The sequence below is a fragment of the Tupaia chinensis genome, unplaced genomic scaffold, assembly GCF_000334495.1.
Source record: "Tupaia chinensis unplaced genomic scaffold, TupChi_1.0 Scaffold139457_1, whole genome shotgun sequence".
Lineage (NCBI taxonomy): Eukaryota > Metazoa > Chordata > Mammalia > Scandentia > Tupaiidae > Tupaia > Tupaia belangeri.
This window is the reverse complement of record NW_006199342.1, coordinates 190,186-209,392: the sequence shown is the minus strand read 5'-3', so window position 1 is coordinate 209,392 and position 19,207 is coordinate 190,186. Positions and strand designations below refer to the sequence as shown.

Genomic DNA, 19,207 nt, shown 5'->3' with positions numbered 1-19,207 from the left:
GGCCTGGCCCGCCGCGCCGCGCGCTTCGACCCCACCTGGGAGTCCCTGGACGCCCGCCCGCTGCCGGCCTGGTTCGACCAGGCCAAGTTCGGCATCTTTATTCACTGGGGCGTGTTTTCCGTGCCCAGCTTCGGGAGCGAATGGTTCTGGTGAGTGTGCTCCCGCCGTCCCCCCGACCCTGCTTTGCCCCCCAGTTCTCGGCGTGCGGCCACCACCGGGCCCACGGTTCGGCAGCGCACCCTCCGGCTTCGCCCGGCGCCCTGTTAACCGCGATTCGCATTTCCGGGTGTTGGTTGTATCAGTTCCTCGTCTATGTGCGTCGTGCTGGTTGAACTGTGAACTTTTCATCCGTGTGACCGCAAGACTTTCAGACTCGTCGAATGCAGATCTGGCTTCAGGCCCTCTTGAGAGTGGCGCCTCTCAAGTTACAGCTGTGACAGTGTCACACGGAGCGACGAGAGGCATTAATCCGGTGGCAGAGAGACATACCTCGCGCCTGTGGCTCAGAGTCCGTCCCATCGCTGTTCTACCACCGCTGATTTTCAGTCTTCGGTAGGGAAATTTGGTTACGCCCCTATGGCAAAAACCTCTCCCAGAAAAACAAACAAAAACAAAAACAAACAAACAAAAACCACCCCAAAACATCAATTCACAGCTACGTGAAAGGCTTGGGTGCACTCTGGCTGTTTAGTGTTTAAATGTTACCATGCGTGTCTCTGGGAACTTCCAGGAAGGTGCTCTGAATGCTACCTGCTGTGGTTGGGTGCCTACCCCAAGGAGTCTCATGTAAAATCTGGCTGTGATGGGATTAACATAGTAAAAACTTTATCTGAGGCTTTTGGGAATCAATTAATGCCATCAGGGTGGGACCTCTCTGATATAATCCTGATGGGTCTGTAAAAGCAGTAAAGGAGACAGAGGTGGAGACAGGGAGGCAGACACAGCCCTCCCATTGCTGAGTGCGGTCATGGGATGCCCAGTGTCTCCTCCGGTCTCTGCAGAGTCCCCAGCAGCAAGAAGACCCTCACCACCTGTGGACCCTGGGTCTCGGACTTCCAAACCTGGGAGCTGAAACACTTTATTTGTATAAAGCATCCACTTTCAAGTATTCTGTTACTGAGGAACAGAGAATGGACTATACTTGCACCCTAAAAACAGACCCTCAGACCGCCACACGGAAAGTACTAGAAAAAGAGTTGTGCTTTAGGTTTTACTCTTTACCTGACTCTTTCCATTTCTCTTATTACGAAATCTGAGACTCCAGCAGAGAATGCAGGTTCAGATTCCATGATGCCAGGAGCAAAAGGGGAAATTCCTTATCTTTGTACAGCTTTCTGACTGCCCCAGTTTCTCTTCCATAGTTCAACTTAAAAGGTAAACATGATCATGAATCAGTTAGGATACTCTTACTTTAAGGTATCAAAAGCCCAAATAAAAGGCATAAGATTAGCATCTTGTTATCCCACGTGACAAGAAATTCAGAGGCAGTTGGCTGACTGATGATATCAAAGCCCTGGACAGGCTCTCTGTCATCCTCAGCCAGTGGGTTTGGCCCTTCGCGGTCACATGATGGTGGCCAGGCATCACGACTTCACATGACCTTATCCAAAGGTAGGAAGACCAGTATTTCTCTCTCTCCTTGTCTCTCTTTTTAGAGGGTACATGTACTTGCCAGAAAGAAACAGAGAGATAGAGAGAAGAGGGAGAAAACAGCCCCCAGAGGAACATGGTCATGCCCTGTCCCTTCTCTTTCATCCCTCTCTCCTGTCAAGATTTCGTACACGCACACACATACCTCGCATTTTCTTTCTTTTTTTGAAGACAGAGACAGAGAAACAGAAAATGAAAAATCACCCCCCAGGGGGGATGGCCACGCCACAATCTCTTCTCCTCCATTCTCCTCTCAGGATCTTGGGCACGTATGCACACACGCCTGGCATGAGTTTAAGCCACCGGGTCCGGGATGTGAACTGCAGTCGACTACGTGGGAGTCCAGAGACATAATATTACGCTAGCTGCTGGTCCCCATACCTGGCATGTTTTTCAAGCCACCATGGCTGAGGCTTGAACCACACTTCTCACCATGTTGGATCCAGCTCCCTTAACCACTAAGCCATGGAGTGGCCCCGGGTGCTCTTTCCATTGGGGGAAAACCATCCCCAGAATGCCCAGGTCTCCTTCCCCTCAAGTTCCATGGGCCGGCATGCGTTCGCTGGGATGGAAGCTGCGAAAGTGTGCATGTGACTTTGGGGCAGTATCATGAGTATAGATGCATGCTATAGTTAAGGGTCGTCTTCCTTGAAGCCTTAGTCACTGATGTACAAAGGATTTACTGTGTAAAGAAACATACTACCGCTTGTGGGGATACCTTCTCAGTCAAAAGGGCCTCCTGGTCATCTTTGGAGATGTAGTGCTGGTTATGAACTTGCTCATCCTGCAGAAATATGATTACGAAAGGTGCGGAGATAGAGAAGTAGAAGATGAGCCCGAAATGGGGTTGACCTCTATTTCATCAGGATAGTTTATGCTGTATTTATCTACAATATTTTATTAGTATGTGTACTTTTCTGTATGAAACCTTACACAATTTAGGCTCCAAATACTTTTTTTTAAAAAGGTAGTTTTTTTTTTTTAAGTTTATTCATTTATTTTTTTCATGAGCAAGACACAGAGAGATAGCACCCCACAGGGGCCAATGCTGTGATCCACCCCCAGCTTTAGCCAACCCTGGATTCTGGGCACGCATATGCCTGGTCAGTGTGGGGAGCTCTCCGATGGGAACCTGGAACCCTCTCGTGTGAATCAGCTTCAGAGTGTCATGTCTTACTACTGTGCCACTGTCCGGTCCCCAGCCTCAATATGCCTTTGCTGAGAGTTAATGTATATGACAAGTAATCCTTGAAGATCCCATCAGTTTATCAAAATAACAGCATCTTCTTAATTTATTGTTGCCTTCTCTTCTATACCCTGTCCCAAACATGGCCTGTGCTAATGAATATAATAGATGATGCTATAGTTAAGGCTGGTCGTCTTCCTTGTAGCCTTAGTCACTTATGTACAAAGGATTTACTATGTAAAGAAACATACTACCGCTTGTGGGGATGGCGGGTGGTGTGGTGGTTAAGGTGCTGGATACTCCCACATGGCTAACCACTGTTCAAGTCCTGGACCTGGTAGCTTGCTTTCTCACTTTCCCTTTCTTCCTCTTTCTCTCTCTCTGTCTCTCTCTGGTCAAATTAAAATAAATGAATGAATACACAAAATTAAATAAATAATTAAAAGAAGGAAACATGGGACCAGCAGTTAGCGGAATGGCTATGTCACTGGATTCCCACATAGTCGACCGCATAAGTCCCGGACCCGGTGGCTTAAACTCACACCGGGTGTGTGTGCATGCATGCCCAAGATCCCAAGAGGAGAACGGAGGAGAAGGGATTGCGGCGTGGCCATCCCCCCTGGGGGGTGATTTCTCGCTTTCTGTCTCCCTGTCTCTCTCTGTCTGTCTGGCGAGCGCACGCGTCCTATAGCGAAAACCTAAAAAAAAAAAAAAAAAAAAAGGAAGGAAACATACTATCTGTTATTATTTAGAAGTGAAGAATTAAGACAGAATAGGGACTGGATTGCCTAGAATGTTCTAATTTATTAGCTGAGAGGATATCACATGGGGACAGATGGAAAACAAGAGGTGGGCTAGTTTCTTAACCTAATGCGTAAGGCAGCTGGATCCCACATGACCAGACCTGGTTTGAGTCCCAACCCCATTAGCTTGAAAGGCATGCTGGGTGTATGTACGCATGTACCAAAAACCTTGACAGGTAAAAAACTGGAGGAGAAGGTATTGTGATAGACCAATTTAAAAAAAGAAGAAAACAACATGGGAGCTTTAGTTTTTACATGTTTGTTAAAGCCAAGTCAAGTCAATGGACAATTGAGGAAGAATCTGGGTAAGGGGGAAACAGTAAAGGGAGGTGGAGCAGCTATTTCAAACACTTATGCATGTGCTGTTTCCTTTTGTCACATTAGGTGGTACTGGCAAAAGGAAAAGTTACCAGAATATGTGAACTTTATGAAAGATAATTACCCTCCTGGTTTCAAATATGAAGATTTTGGTCCTCTATTTACAGCAAAATTTTTTAATGCCAACCAATGGGCGGATATTTTTCAGGCCTCTGGTGCCAAATACATTGTCTTAACTTCCAAACATCACGAAGGTAAGTAAGTACAGCATATGCAAATGTGACAATGGTCAGGCAATATGAAATCATTTTTAAAAAAGGTTTTGACTGTAAGGCATGTGCATTCACCAGAGAGAAGAGAGACATAGAGACACAGTGAGAGGGAAAGCAGAAGTTATCCCCTGGGAGGATGTCCATACCACAATCCCTTCTCTATTCTCCTCTGGGATTTGGGCACAAAATACGCACATGGTGTGAGTTTCAAGCCGCCAGGTCTGGGACTCTAACCCTGGTCAGCCATGTGGGAGTCCAACGCTTTAACCACTACACCTCTTGCTGGCTTCAATTTTTTTTTTTTCCCTTGAAAGAAGAAACTGAAGCAAGGTCATCCACATAAAATCAGTTTTCTCTTAGAAACAACCCTAAGTGGAGCCTGTATTTGCTTATAATTTAAGTGCCACCTGTTCCACCCAAATGGAGAGGCATGAGGGTTACAGAAAGAGCACACTCTGTGTATGATAGAAGCAAGATGGCGATGTTTCATTAGATGCGTATTTAACGATGTTTCCAAGAGTTCATTGAAAGGATGCAAAGTGGGTTGTGGGTTGCTGGTGAAAATTCATCATTGAAATTACACCCTTTCCTTTCCTTTCTCTGTGATACACCCTGCCAGGCACCATGAGAGTTATGCCTCATAGTCTTGCACCATCAAGGACACAACCTGCGTGCACTTTCGTCTGACTCATAGGTGGTCAAATGGTGCAAATGGTGGATGAGCTGCTAGTGATGAAAACCACACGGATCACCTGGAGAGAAAAGGACTGTGGAGCTCTGATGGTGCTCCAAATACCAGAGGTGGTGGCAGCAGACAGTGGCCTCTGTTAATAGGGTAGATTCCACCCATTAGCTCCAGTAGCTGTATGACCAAGGAAGCATCAGCAAATTACTATCCCAGCCACGTGTTAATTCATTAGTTTCCTTTGTGCGACCACCTTTGCCTTGCTATAGGAAATTTTGCCTTGGGACCAGCAGATGGCATAATGGTTACATTGTTTGTCGTTGGATTCCCACAGAGTCAACCATGGTTTGATGGTTTGAGTCCCAGACCTGGTGGCTTCAAACTCATACTGCACATGGGTGCATGTGTGCCCAAAATTCTGTTAGGAGAATGGAAAAGGGATATTGCGGTGTGGCCAACCCCTCTGGGGACTAGGCATGTGCATTCACCAGAGAGAAGAGAGACATAGAGACACAGTGAGAGGGAAAGCAGAAGTTATCCCCTGGGAGGATGTCCATACCACAATCCCTTCTCTATTCTCCTCTGGGATTTGGGCACAAAATACGCACATGGTGTGAGTTTCAAGCCGCCAGGTCTGGGACTCTAACCCTGGTCAGCCATGTGGGAGTCCAACGCTTTAACCACTACACCTCTTGCTGGCTTCAATTTTTTTTTTTTCCCTTGAAAGAAGAAACTGAAGCAAGGTCATCCACATAAAATCAGTTTTCTCTTAGAAACAACCCTAAGTGGAGCCTGTATTTGCTTATAATTTAAGTGCCACCTGTTCCACCCAAATGGAGAGGCATGAGGGTTACAGAAAGAGCACACTCTGTGTATGATAGAAGCAAGATGGCGATGTTTCATTAGATGCGTATTTAACGATGTTTCCAAGAGTTCATTGAAAGGATGCAAAGTGGGTTGTGGGTTGCTGGTGAAAATTCATCATTGAAATTACACCCTTTCCTTTCCTTTCTCTGTGATACACCCTGCCAGGCACCATGAGAGTTATGCCTCATAGTCTTGCACCATCAAGGACACAACCTGCGTGCACTTTCGTCTGACTCATAGGTGGTCAAATGGTGCAAATGGTGGATGAGCTGCTAGTGATGAAAACCACACGGATCACCTGGAGAGAAAAGGACTGTGGAGCTCTGATGGTGCTCCAAATACCAGAGGTGGTGGCAGCAGACAGTGGCCTCTGTTAATAGGGTAGATTCCACCCATTAGCTCCAGTAGCTGTATGACCAAGGAAGCATCAGCAAATTACTATCCCAGCCACGTGTTAATTCATTAGTTTCCTTTGTGCGACCACCTTTGCCTTGCTATAGGAAATTTTGCCTTGGGACCAGCAGATGGCATAATGGTTACATTGTTTGTCGTTGGATTCCCACAGAGTCAACCATGGTTTGATGGTTTGAGTCCCAGACCTGGTGGCTTCAAACTCATACTGCACATGGGTGCATGTGTGCCCAAAATTCTGTTAGGAGAATGGAAAAGGGATATTGCGGTGTGGCCAACCCCTCTGGGGACTGATTTCTTGCTTTCCATCTCTCTGTCTCTCTTTATAGAAAACACACACACACACACACACACACACACACACACACACACACAAAGGAAACCAAAAAAAAAAAACCTCTCTCTAAAAAACAAGGAAATTTTGCCTCATTGTTTTCTCTGGGGGTGAGGGAGAAGTGGAGGGGAAAACCACAACCAAAAAATCTGGAATTATCTTAGACTATTTTTCCCTTTGGCCACATTCAGATAGCTTCATGATTTTTTCCTGTAGGTGTTTCTCCTGCTGCAATGGATGTTTATAAAGTGTATTTCCCTGAGAAAATGTTGATTTACTGATGTCTAGGCACTTCCACAAGCTGTATGATACAAGGTATTGTACAGTGAGTTTATTGAAAACAAACAGATAAACCCCTACACTCTCAATCAGACTGTGAGGACAGACGATGTGGCCCACTTTCATGTGTTTCCCAAGACCCATGTTGTCAGAGGCTTCCACTGCGTGTGGAAAATGCGCTGCTGAACTCAGGAAGATCACCGTGTGAGCTTACAGTACACTGAAGACCATGTGGTTTCAACACTGCCTGACATCAGGGCCTGCCCAATTAAAAAATGTTGAAATATTGGGGCCAGCAGACCATCTGGTGGTTAACGTGCTGGACTCCCACATGGCTGACCGTGGTTGGCAGCCCAGACCTGGTGGTTTGAAGTTCACCCTGGTGCATGTTTGTAGGTACCCAAAGTCCCAGGAGGAGAATGGAGAAGGGATTGCTGTGTGACCCTCCCTGCTGGGATGGGGGGTGGGGGGTGATTTCTCACTTTGTCTCTCTCTCTGGTGAATGCATTTGCCTTATGGCAAAAACCTTTAAAAAAGATGTTGAAATATTACTTTTAATATCAACACTACTTTGAAGTTTACCACAAATATCTTTGGAATAAGAATGAACTGTTTTAAAAGCTTCTTAAAATAAAACCGAGTGAGTCAATCTTAGACTTGTCCTAATTTACGAAAGTAGTGTCTCGCCAACAGTGTCCTAAGAATGTCTACTCTCTAGGATTTTTAAAAAAATTATGTTTTAAGGGGCCAGCAGTTGGTGTAATGGCTATGTCGCTGGACTCTCATGTAGTCGACCACTGTTCAAATCCCGGACCCAGTGCCTTAAACTCATGCCAGTGCATGTGCTTGTGTGCCCAAGATCCTGAGAGGAGAATGGAGGAGAAGGGGTTGCGACATGGCCATCCACCCTGGGGGGTGATTTCTCACTTTCTGTCTCTCTGTCTCTCTCTGTCTTTCTGGCGAGCGCATACGCCCTAACGCAACAACCGCTCAAAAAATTTATTTTTTAAAATTGAGTCTTATTGTGCTGCCCAGGCTGGCCTTGAACTTATGATCCTTCTGCCTCTGCTTTTCAAATATCTAAGACTACAATCACACCCAGCTTTTAAAGATTCTAATTTTAGTAAAACAATGTACTTATATCTCCAAGGAGCACCTGACATTTTTTTTTTGAGGCTTATTTATTGTTTCTGAATTATTTCTGTTTATATATTTCTTCTAAGACTCTAAATGCAAACTCCAGTTAAAATATGAATTATTTAAAAGTGCTTGTTTAATAGTATGCACTCTTTTTCTTATGTAGTTGGTAGATTATTCAGTTTGGGGTGAAGAACAACATCTAAGTTCCTTAGATGTTGAATAGGATGAGATTGCAAATGGGAGGTGTATTTTCAAGTACTGAACTCCTGGGAAATATAATGTCTCCTCCTCCTAACCCGGTTACACAAATAATCAGGCTAAAAGAGATTTACCACACATGGAACACCAGTGTTTAAAGAATCACAGGGTAACAAAATAGTCAACCCTAAAACTAGCCAATATAACTTTAATCTTTATTTGAGAAGACAAGTAAGAATCTTGAAGGACTGCGTCTCAGATCATTATAAACTGGAGCCATCATAGATTACGGTAGGTGTGGAAGATGTCCCCACTTCAGCTGTGGTCTGCTGTGGTTGCTTATTTCATGCCATATCCTGCTAGCAGTGGGTGGTAGAGTAGGGAACACTATCCCCCAAGGCCCTTCAAGTCTAAGAGGGAAAATATTGGCAGTAGATGCGACTACACTGACCCTAGTATACCCTGAAAGTTGCTTTTTATATCTCAGTTCCACCTTGTTTAAATTCACATTTATTTCTCTTATAAATGTCCACTAAATACTATGACCAAAAAAAATAAATAAATAAAAATAAAAAACCCAAAAAAACCTGTCATAAAATAGCCATTTGTAGAGTTTTAAAGCATCACGTGTACCGTCTAGTGGGTTTTGGCATTTGTGTGGGTGGAAATGTACTAACATTGCTCTGCTTACAGGGTTTTTCACCTACTTTTCCAGGCTTTACCTTGTGGGCTTCAGAGTATTCTTGGAACTGGAATGCTGTAGATGAAGGGCCCAAGAGGGACATCGTCAAGGAACTCGAGGTGGCCATCAGGAACAGGACTGACTTGCGTTTTGGACTGTACTACTCCCTTTTTGAATGGTTTCACCCTCTCTTCCTTGAGGATCAGCTCGGGTCCTTTCGCAAACGACAGTTTCCAGTTTCTAAGACGTTGCCTGAGCTCTACGAGCTGGTGACCAAGTACCAGCCGGAGGTGCTGTGGTCGGATGGCGACGGAGGGGCGCCGGACAGCTACTGGAACAGCACCGGCTTCCTCGCCTGGCTGTACAATGACAGGTGTGTACGGTGTCAGGAGGGCTGTGGTGGCCTTCAGCAGTCCTGGTCTACGGACTTTGTAACATTGCCCTTCCCTTGCTTCTTGAAATACTTCCTTTTAGACTCATATGGAGGAGTGGAGATCATTGCTAATAGTGCTTATTAGATATATGAATCCTAACTCACAATAACCAAGCGTAAACAAATCAGGAGTCAAATACACCTCAGTCAGACAACTCAATAGTCTGGTTTTGAAATGAAACTAAAAGTCGCTGGATCAAGAACTCTGAAGGTATTAATTTTGTGGGTCTTTTCATTTCTTACTTCTGTCTCTCCTGGCCCCTCTTCTGGGACCATTCTGTTTATTCACCACTGTTTCTGATGATGTGCTTTTCAGTTCTTCTAACTGCTTCTTTTAATCTTTCTTTGTTGTTTTTCTGAATGTGTGATAGGAAGCATGTGCACAAATGCACGTGTGTGTGAGAAAGAGAGAGAGAGAGATGATCGCTCTCTATAGGGTCTAGTCGTACTTCAGGCAGTTCTCCAGCCTGCTGGGCCCTGGGTACTCACATGCGTGCCCAGCATGTTTCAGACTGAGCAGGCTGGAGAGCCGAACCATGGGCACCGTGTGGCCTCCGGCTTCTCTTGAGTGGCAAGTGGTTGCCCCTTCACCACAGCATCAACTCTGTTCTTACTTTCTAATGACCTTTGCTGCCCATTCTGTCACCTTGTCCATCTCCTCTCTTCTTTTATCTTCTGCATTCTCACTGCTTCATCTTTTTTACTATTAATCCCTCGCATGTTCAAAGCTGCCCCACTAGAACAAGGAGCTCTGACTGAACGCCTCGACCAGGCGTGGACTGTATGGACCATACTTACAGATGTAACTAGAAAGCCTTTGGTGGTGTGCTGTGAGGTCAGGCAGCCTCATTGAGCTTCCTGGGCCCACGAAGGGCATATTCTGGAGTCCTGTGGATTCCTAAAACAGCAGTGTCTCTAGGTACTCCTGCCAAAGGAAGATGCTGGGAATCACTCACTTCAATTCATGGATCAAAACTGTTCCCTCTAAGTACGTGGGGTCTCCTCTAGCTGTACCACCTGCTATGATAGGTAATGTTGGGATATTTCACATATTGCCAGCAGCCATTTTTTTCCTGGGATTTTTTAATATTAGGCACAATCGTAAGAGAATGAGAAAGACTTGAATATATGCATGAGATTATTCAGTCATTGGAGAGAAAAATGTCTTGAGCATAAACTCAGTCTTGGCTACCGTTAACAGTATGGGTTGGGGGAGAGCTTCAAATAATAGTATAGTAGTCTTATAAGTGTGATATGTGCTGGGCACTGGGCTCAGTGTTTTATATCACTTAATTTTGTTTTAATAAGAGATGAGAACATTCATTTTTCAGGAGTTAGGTAACTAACTCTAGGCTTGGGAGCTAGGAAAGGACAGGGCCAGGACTCCAACCAGCTCGGGTCTACTTGACTTCTAAACCATGGTCTTTCCACTACCTTATGCTGTGATTGTTTTCCAGGAGTAGAGTTTTAGACCTCTTTTCAGTGACATTTTCTTTTGTATAAAGATTTTTTGTTTGTTTGTTTTAAAACATTTTCATTTCAGCCCAGTTCGGGATACAGTGGTCACCAATGATCGCTGGGGAGATGGGAGCATCTGCAAGCATGGTGGCTACTACACCTGCAGTGACCGTTACAACCCAGGACACCTTTTGCCACATAAATGGGAAAACTGCATGACCATAGACAAGTTCTCCTGGGGCTATCGGAGGGATGCTTGGATCTCCGACTACCTGACAATTGAAGAATTGGTGAAGGTACCACAGAATACCTGGTGACTGTTTTCATAATGTTCCTCCTAGTGTGATTGTGTGGGAATTATTTCTTACATATAGCTCAGTGGCCCATAAAATAGGGCATTTTTCTATTCTGTTTGTTCTTCTGGATAATGACTGTATTACACATGTATAAAAATTGAGTTGTCAGAAAAGTCATGGCATATTATTTTCTATGCCAAAGTGCATCATGACTTTTCCAACAATCCAATACCATGTAGTAGCACATTAAAGATGGAATTGTTCTATTTCTCTAAGAACCATATTTATTCTTCATTTTTTTAGCAACTGGTAGAAACAGTGTCCTGTGGAGGTAATCTTCTGATGAATATTGGACCCACCCTAGATGGCACTATTTCTGCAATCTTTGAGGAGCGATTAAGGCAAATGGGGTTCTGGCTAAAAGTCAATGGGGAAGCCATTTATGAGACACACACTTGGCGATCCCAGAATGACACTGTCACTCCAGATGTGTGGTAAGTCATTTCCTTTACCAAGTCTATTTGACCCAAACCAAAGATTAGTTTAGTCAGTTTGGTAAATGCTGATTTTTGCAGGCGTTATAGCTTATCAAATTAGCAAGCAAAAGATACTCGAAAGCGGAGAAAAGGTACGATCAAAAATCAGTCAAAATAGAGTGGATTCTGGGAAGCTGGCAGGTTAGGAAGCACCACTCACCTGTCTCCTCACGTAGACAACAGTAGTACTGGTAGAAATGTCTGATGGCCAATAAGCACAAGAAAAGATATTCAGCATCACTAATCATTAGGGAAATGCAAGTCAAACTACACTGAGATACTACTTCATGTCCATTAGACTGGTTACTATGAAAGAAAAAGTACAAAATAACATATGTTGCAAAGGATATGGAGACATCGGAAGCCTGGACATTGTTGGTAGAAATGTCAAATGGCACAGTCACTGTGGAAAACAGTATGGATAAATAAATAAATAATTTTAAAAAAAAGGAACCAGCAGTTAGAGTAATGGCTATGTCACTGGACTCCCACATAGTTGACCGCGGTTCACATCCCGGACCCGGTGGCTTAAAACTCACACCAGGTGCGTGAGCGTGCATACCCAAGATCCCAAGAGGAGAAGGGATTGTGGCATGGCCATCCCCTCTCGGGGGTGATTTCTCGCTTTCTATCTCTCTGTCTCTGTCTGTCTGGCAAGCGCATACGCCCTATAGCAAAAACCTCTAAAAAAAAAATTAGACTTACCATGTGATCTCGCAATTCCATTATTGGGTGTACACCCAAAAGAATGAAAGTAGGGATTCATGAGATATTTGTATACCCCTGTTCATAGCAGCATTCTTCACAATAACAAATATGGAAGCAACCCAAGTATCTATTGACAGATAAATGGAGAAGCAAACTAGTAAATACATACATTTGGCTTTGGGGGGAAAAAAAAGGAAATTCGAGGCCAGCAGGTGGCATGATGATTAAGGTGTTGGACTCCCACATGACTTACCATACTTTGAGTCCTGAACCTGGTGACTGGAAACTCAATGCCGGGCACATGTGCATGAGTGCCCAGAATCACAGGAGGAAAATGGAGGAGAAGGAACTGGAGCGTGACCATCCCTCTTGCGGCTGATTTCTCACTTCCTTCTCACTCTTTGTCTCTCTCCAGCAAGCACATGTGACCTATGGTGAAAACCTAAAAGAGAAAAAAAAAAAGTGAAGCCAATTGTAACATATGTTACAACATGAATAAACTTTCAGGACAGTTATCACAAAACTGGAAAGGCGGTTTTGAGAGGCTGGAGGAGGAGGAAGTGGGAAGTTATTGTTTTACGGTGACAGAGTTGCAGTATCGCAAGATGAAGAGACTTGTATTTATTTGCTCATTCTAATTATTCCCACTAGAATGCAAGCTCCATGAAGACAGGGACTTTGTTCAGTCTCTGACTCTGAGATAGAGACTAGCATTTAAAGATTTCAACACATAGAATAATTCAGTGGATAAGTGAACGAGCTGTTTCTTTGTCTAGAGCACACTCCTATACCTTCTCCTTTGTTCTCATTCATGCTTTAAGCTGCAGATTAAATGTCATTTCCTTCCTCCCTTCCTTCCTTCCTTCCTTCCTTCCTTCCTTCCTTCTTTCTCTCTTTCTCTCTTTCTCTCTTTCTCTCTTTCTCTCTTTCTCTCTTTCTCTTTCTCTTTCTCTCTTTCTTTTTTTCCTCTTTCTTTATTGGTAGTGAGATTTTTTGCTATAGGCTTGTGCTTGCCAGAGAGACAGAGAAAGACAGAGAGACAGAAAGTGAGAAATCACCCTCCGGGGGGATGGCAATGCTGCAGTCCCTTCTCCATTCTCCTCTTTGGATCTTGGGCATGCATGCACACCTGCCTGGCTGGTGTTTTAAGCAGCTAGGTCACACGTATGAGTTCAGCGATGTAACCATTACGCCATCTGCTGGTCCCAAATGTCATTTCTTTGATGAGGCTTCTGATGATTAAATCAAGAAGATCCCCTTATTATAATCTCTCAATTTCCTTTTTCCTCTCATGTGTATCAAAACTTACACTTTCATGTTACTTGTGTTTAATGTCTGTCCCTGTATAATCTAAGCTTCAGAAGAACTATGTGTTTTCCTCCCAATTGCATTTCTTGTTTTAAAAAATAATTATTTAATTTTATTTATTCATTCATTCATGTATTTTAATTTGACTAGAGAGAGACACACAGAGAGAGAGAGAGCCACCAGGTCCAGGACTTGAACTGTGGTTAGCCATGTGGGAGCGTCTAGCGCTTTAGCCACCACGTCACTTCTGGTCCCTCATTGCATTTCTAACACTGGGCACAGCAATAGGCACACTGCTGGGGAGTAAACATAGAGAGTTGAATCAGACATGGAAAGCCACCTAGTGTTGCTCTTTCATCCAACCCCCTTAGCTCACCTCCATCCCCCCACTTTTTTCAGCTTCTTAAGAACAGTCTGATGGGGACCAGCAGAACAGTCTGATGAGGATCAGCAGTTGGCATAATGGCTATGTCTCTGGACTCTCATGTGGTTGACCACAGTTCGAGTCCTGGTCCCGGTGGCTTAAACTTATGCCGGGTGCATGTGCATGCGTGCCCAAGATCCTGAGAGGAGAATGGAGGAGAAGGGATTGCAGCGTGGCCATCCCGGGAAGTGATTTCTTGCTTTCTGTTTCTCTGTCTCTCTCTGTCTTTCTGGCGAGTGCACACACCTTATAGCAAAAACCTCTCCAAAAATAAATAAATAAATACATACATACATACATACATACATACATACATACAAACAGTCTGATGAAGAATACTAGCCCAAGAACATTTTCCTTGTCTAAGAATTCCTTGTTAGTACTGGAGGCGTGGAAGAGGAAGGTGCTTTTAGACCACCATGGGGCTGTTTTTCTCTCCTTCTATTGATGGAGTCATTGGTAAATATTTACTCCATGGAAGTATCGCTGTAAAAAAAATTCCAGGTGTGGGCCCAGCTGCGGTAGCACATGCTGGATGCTGCTGCCTGGCAGGCTGAGTAGGCCTGGGTTTGATTCCTGGCCCACCCTAAAAAGGGTAGAGTGGCACGCCTATGGCCTTAGCTCCTTGGGGAAATGAGGCAGGAGGGCCGTAACAGAGCAAGACCGTGTCTAAAGAACACCGTCCCCACCCACAGGCCCAGATCTGACCCATAATAAGAAACACGAATGCACCTTGTTACTATGCTTTGTTCTCTTAACCAGGTACACATCCAGACCTAAAGAAAATTTGGTCTATGCCATTTTTCTTAAATGGCCCATATCAGGACAGCTGTTTCTTGGCCAACCCAAAGGTACTCTGGGAGCAACAGAGGTAAGAGGGAATTTTATCTTTATTGTTCTTTTAAATTGCTAACTAGAATATTCCTAATGAAAATAGAAGTTTTAATTTAGCCTAAAAGGGGTATGTACTGTTCTTACAACACATAAAGGTAATTTTAAAATCAGCATCATTAATGGTAAATGTTTGGCCAAAACCTTTAAAACTTTATTTCTCAGAAAAGTAAACTCAGGAAACAGCTACATTATTTCCATGCATATTAGTAAAAAATAGACATTATTCTTTGCCGTCATTCGACCTTGTTCAAGTCCACTGAATGCATCCAACATGATTCTTTTCATAAAACTGGAATCCAGGTGCTTCTCGACACCCAAGGTAGAACACATCTGAATAAAAGTGAGATGCTGGGTCAGCAGGAGGTGTGGTGTTTGAGGCGCTGGACTCGCACATGGCCGACTGTGGCTTGAGTCCTGGACCTTGTGGCTGCTTTCTCACAATCCCTCTCTCTCTCTCCAGTGGGTAAAAATCAATCAACCAATCAATACAATAAATAAATAAAATTAAAATAAATGATTCTTTTTTTTTTTTTTTTTTTGGAGAGGTTTTTGCTACAGGGCGTGTGTGCTTGCCAGAAAGACAGAGAGAGACAGAGAGATAGAAAGTGAGAAATCACCCCCGGGGGGAATGGCCACACCACAATCCCTTCTCCTCCATGCTCCTCTTGAGATCTTGGGCACGCACGCACACGTGCCCAGCGTGAGTTTTAGCCACCGGGTCTGGGACTCAAACGGCAGCTGACTATATGGCAGTCCAGTGACATAGCCATTATGCTAACTGCTGGTCCCCAAATAAATAATTCTTAAAAAAATAAAAAAGAATGGAAGTGAGATGTCGTGACCCTACTACTTTAAGTTTATAAAAAGTCTGGGAGAAATTTAAAGATTAACCTGTTAGAACTAACAGGTCTGACATTGAATTCATTCTGATATATTTTATAGCTTATTTTTTAAAAAATGATGATCCCTTAGGAAGCGAATTGTCCATCTGATTCTCCTTACATCCATCTGTTCACATTTCATTTCTAACACTTATGGTTGATCAGGCAGAAAGAAGATGGAGTTCAAACCTAGCTGTAATTACAACTTAATACATGAGCCTGACATCAATTATCTTTTATTTTATATATGTTCCCTTTGACACCAATTAGTATTATTGTTTAAGATTACATGAATTTTGGTTTTGCAGTGATCTACGGATAAGTAGTTTTATTGTTCAAAATAACCTTCAAATATGTAGAAAACTACTTATTTGAATTCATTTGATATAAACATTAAGGCTGAAGCTATGAGACAATTACAGGGTATAATGATTGATCAGAATCATGTATTGTTGAGTAGTGGAGATTATTGGAAAATCTGGACAGGAACGATGGCTGAATAAGAGAGAGACTTTCTCCAAACATTCTGCACAAAAGCTGGGTAGGCCTTCATTGGGCAGGTTGGTTCCAGAGTCGTTTCTATCCCCAATTCTCTCTTCAGCCTTTCTCCTACTCTGACACTCCATCGAAATGTTTATAGTTCTTCCTCAGCCCTTTCACACTTTCATTATGAGATCAATATAGGAGAAAGATAGATGGATTCACTTGATTGGATCAAGAGTTAAGACACCCTGTGAATCAGTACATTACAGTAAAAAATGAATCTCCAGGGCTGGCAGGTGGCGTGGTTTTAAAGGCACTAGATTCTCACATGACCAACCATGGTTTGAGTCCCAGACCTGGCAGCTTGCTTTCTCACCTTCCTTTTTTCTCTCTCTCTGTCTCTTTCTGGTCAAATTAAAAATAATAATAACAAATGGAATTAAATAAATATGTAAATAAATAATTCTTTTAAAGCAAAGACACTCTTAGAGGCAGTACTTTAGAAATGCTAATCAGGAGGCCAGCAGGTGGCAGGGTGGTTAAGGTGTTGGACTCCCACATGGTTGTCCATGGTTTGAGTCCCAGACCTAGCAGCTTGCTTTCTCACTTTCCCTCCCTCCCACTCTCTCTCTCTCTGTGTGTCACTGGTCAAAATACAAAATAATAATAAATAAAATTAAATAAAATAATTAAGAAGAAAAGCCATACTACTAATTACTGTTTCTCATAGAAAGTGGGTGACTTACAAAGACAGGCATTTGAAGACATGTATATATGTTTTTAATTTCAGGTAAAACTACTGGGACATGGACAGTCACTGAAATGGACTCCTTTGGAGCGCAATGGCATTACAGTAGAACTGCCACAGCTAACCTCTCATCAGATGCCCTGTAAATGGGGCTGGACTCTAGCGCTAAGTAATGTAATCTAATGCACAGCAAGGTGGCCCATGCTGCAGTTTCAGCTGAGACTAAGAAACAGCAGGCTTCTATCATTGGGGCACATGGAGAGAGTAAGTGTAAAACTGGTCAAGAAAAATCAAGTCATTATTTAGGCAATTCAGCCTACCTTTCCTCTTTCTCCCTTAATTCCCCATGTAACTATCTTAACTCTGCAACATACTTTGCCATTAAAGTTTCTCAACATTGAATTTGTTGCCACGTGTGAGAGAACAGGTATTTTCTGCTGCTTTAGAGTAGGTAGGAGTTGGTGGTGCTGTACTGAATTGTGTTTAACTGAAGCCCTAACCCCCAATGTGACTGTATTTGGCAACAGGCCCTTTTTATAGAAGTAATTAGGATGAAATGAGGTCAAAAGGAAGGGGCCCCAATCCAGTAGGACTGGTATCCTTAAGCTGGGGAAGAGAGACTGGGGGCAACGGCCCAGTGGAAAGGTCATGTAAAGACACAGTGAGAAGGAAGCCACCTGCAAGTCAAGGAGAGAGGCCCCCAGAGAACACAATCAGTCAACATCATGATCTTGGCCTCCAGAATGGTGAGAAAGTGCATTTCTGTTGTTTACGCCACCATGCTGTGGCTTTTGTTATGGCAGTCCTTGCCAGCTAATATAGGTGGGACGTAATAAACTGAGCCGGGTATGTATTTCCAGAGCTTCCACTAATGGTCTTTTTATAAAATTGTTTTGTCTTTTACCCCCTCTTAACTGTAGAGCTGATACGCATTCATTGTAGGTATCTTGAAACATACAGAAATGCTCAAAAGATAAAGTCACTGTTGAGATCACCTATATATTTTAGTACATATTCTTACAGTGTGTGTGTGTGTGTGTGTGTGTGTGTGTGTGTGTAAGGAAGTCAGGGCTGGGGATGTGGATCTGTTCTTATAGATGAGCTAATTTGAGATCCAATTTAAATGAGTAAGTTTGCTTGCTTTATTTGCCTTCAAAAATTAAATTAGTTGAAAATTAGTAAGTGTATTCAGATATTCCCTAAAATGAAGCAAAAATAATACTGATTTTAATGTAAAGAAAAACTGATGATAAAACTCATTCCCCTCAACCCAAGGTGTTCAACATAGGCATATCTATATTTGAAACACTGTAATTTCCATTTGGACACAATAGTCAAAGGCAGGCATCTCATTGTTTCCAAATTTCTTCAGAGAGCGAAATAAAACATTATTCACTACATTTATTTTATAAAGTAATAGTAAGGCCGAATACTTGTTTAAAAAAATTATTTTATTTAACTTTATTTATTTATTTTTAATTTGACCAGAGAGAGACGAGGGGCGGGGAGAGAGAGAGAGGGGAGGGGGAGAGAGAGAGAGAGAGAGAGAGAGAGAGAGAGAGAGAGAGAGAGAAAGCTAGACTGCTAGGTCTGGGACTCAAACCACTGTCGGCCATATGGGAATCCATTTCCCTTAACCACCATGCCAAGGCTGAATACTTTTGAAATCAAGTACTTATTGCTATAGTTCCTGCAACTACTGAATTTTTGAAACCATGCCAAACTTAGCTATAGTGGATAAATACCTTAATATTCTTAAGTGCTAATTAGTGTTTTATTAGATGCAATGACAGGTTTGTATGATTTCAAACATGAAACTGAGAAACAAACAGGAAAGCAAAACCCAATCAAATGACGTGACAGGAGTCCTAACACAAAATATGATGATCTGTTTGAACAAAGTACTTTCGAGACTCAAACCCGTGCGCCACTTGAACTTCTACCCTGTCTGTCCACCTTTTAAAATGAAGAATAAAGGCGATAATAGGAATACATAAGTACATTACAGACAGATATAGCATTTAATGATCCATAAGGAGGGAGCTAAATGACAAAATACAGCTCAACCTTTCAGAGACACTGAAAGTTCTTTGCCAAATAACTGGACAGTACAAAAGAAAAAGTAGGATACGCCAAATTTAAGTTTATTTAAGGTATTTCTTGTTTACATGTAAACTTTTACAACTTGGTCTCAACAAGGACTCAAACACTGG

The 19,207-nt window shown here is 43.0% G+C and overlaps 1 protein-coding gene across 1 annotated transcript; it reads left to right on the top strand.

The window, feature by feature from the left end:
• FUCA2 (alpha-L-fucosidase 2) lies at window positions 1–17,396 on the top strand (the record flags this gene model as incomplete). Its single annotated transcript, XM_014593019.2, is given in 7 exon segments — window positions 1–149; window positions 4,024–4,211; window positions 8,859–9,198; window positions 10,802–11,012; window positions 11,316–11,506; window positions 14,751–14,859; window positions 17,037–17,396. Coding segments are annotated over 7 exon segments (1,329 nt in total), but the record flags the coding sequence as incomplete, so codon positions are not given.
• Window positions 17,397–19,207: the final 1,811 nt, after the last annotated feature.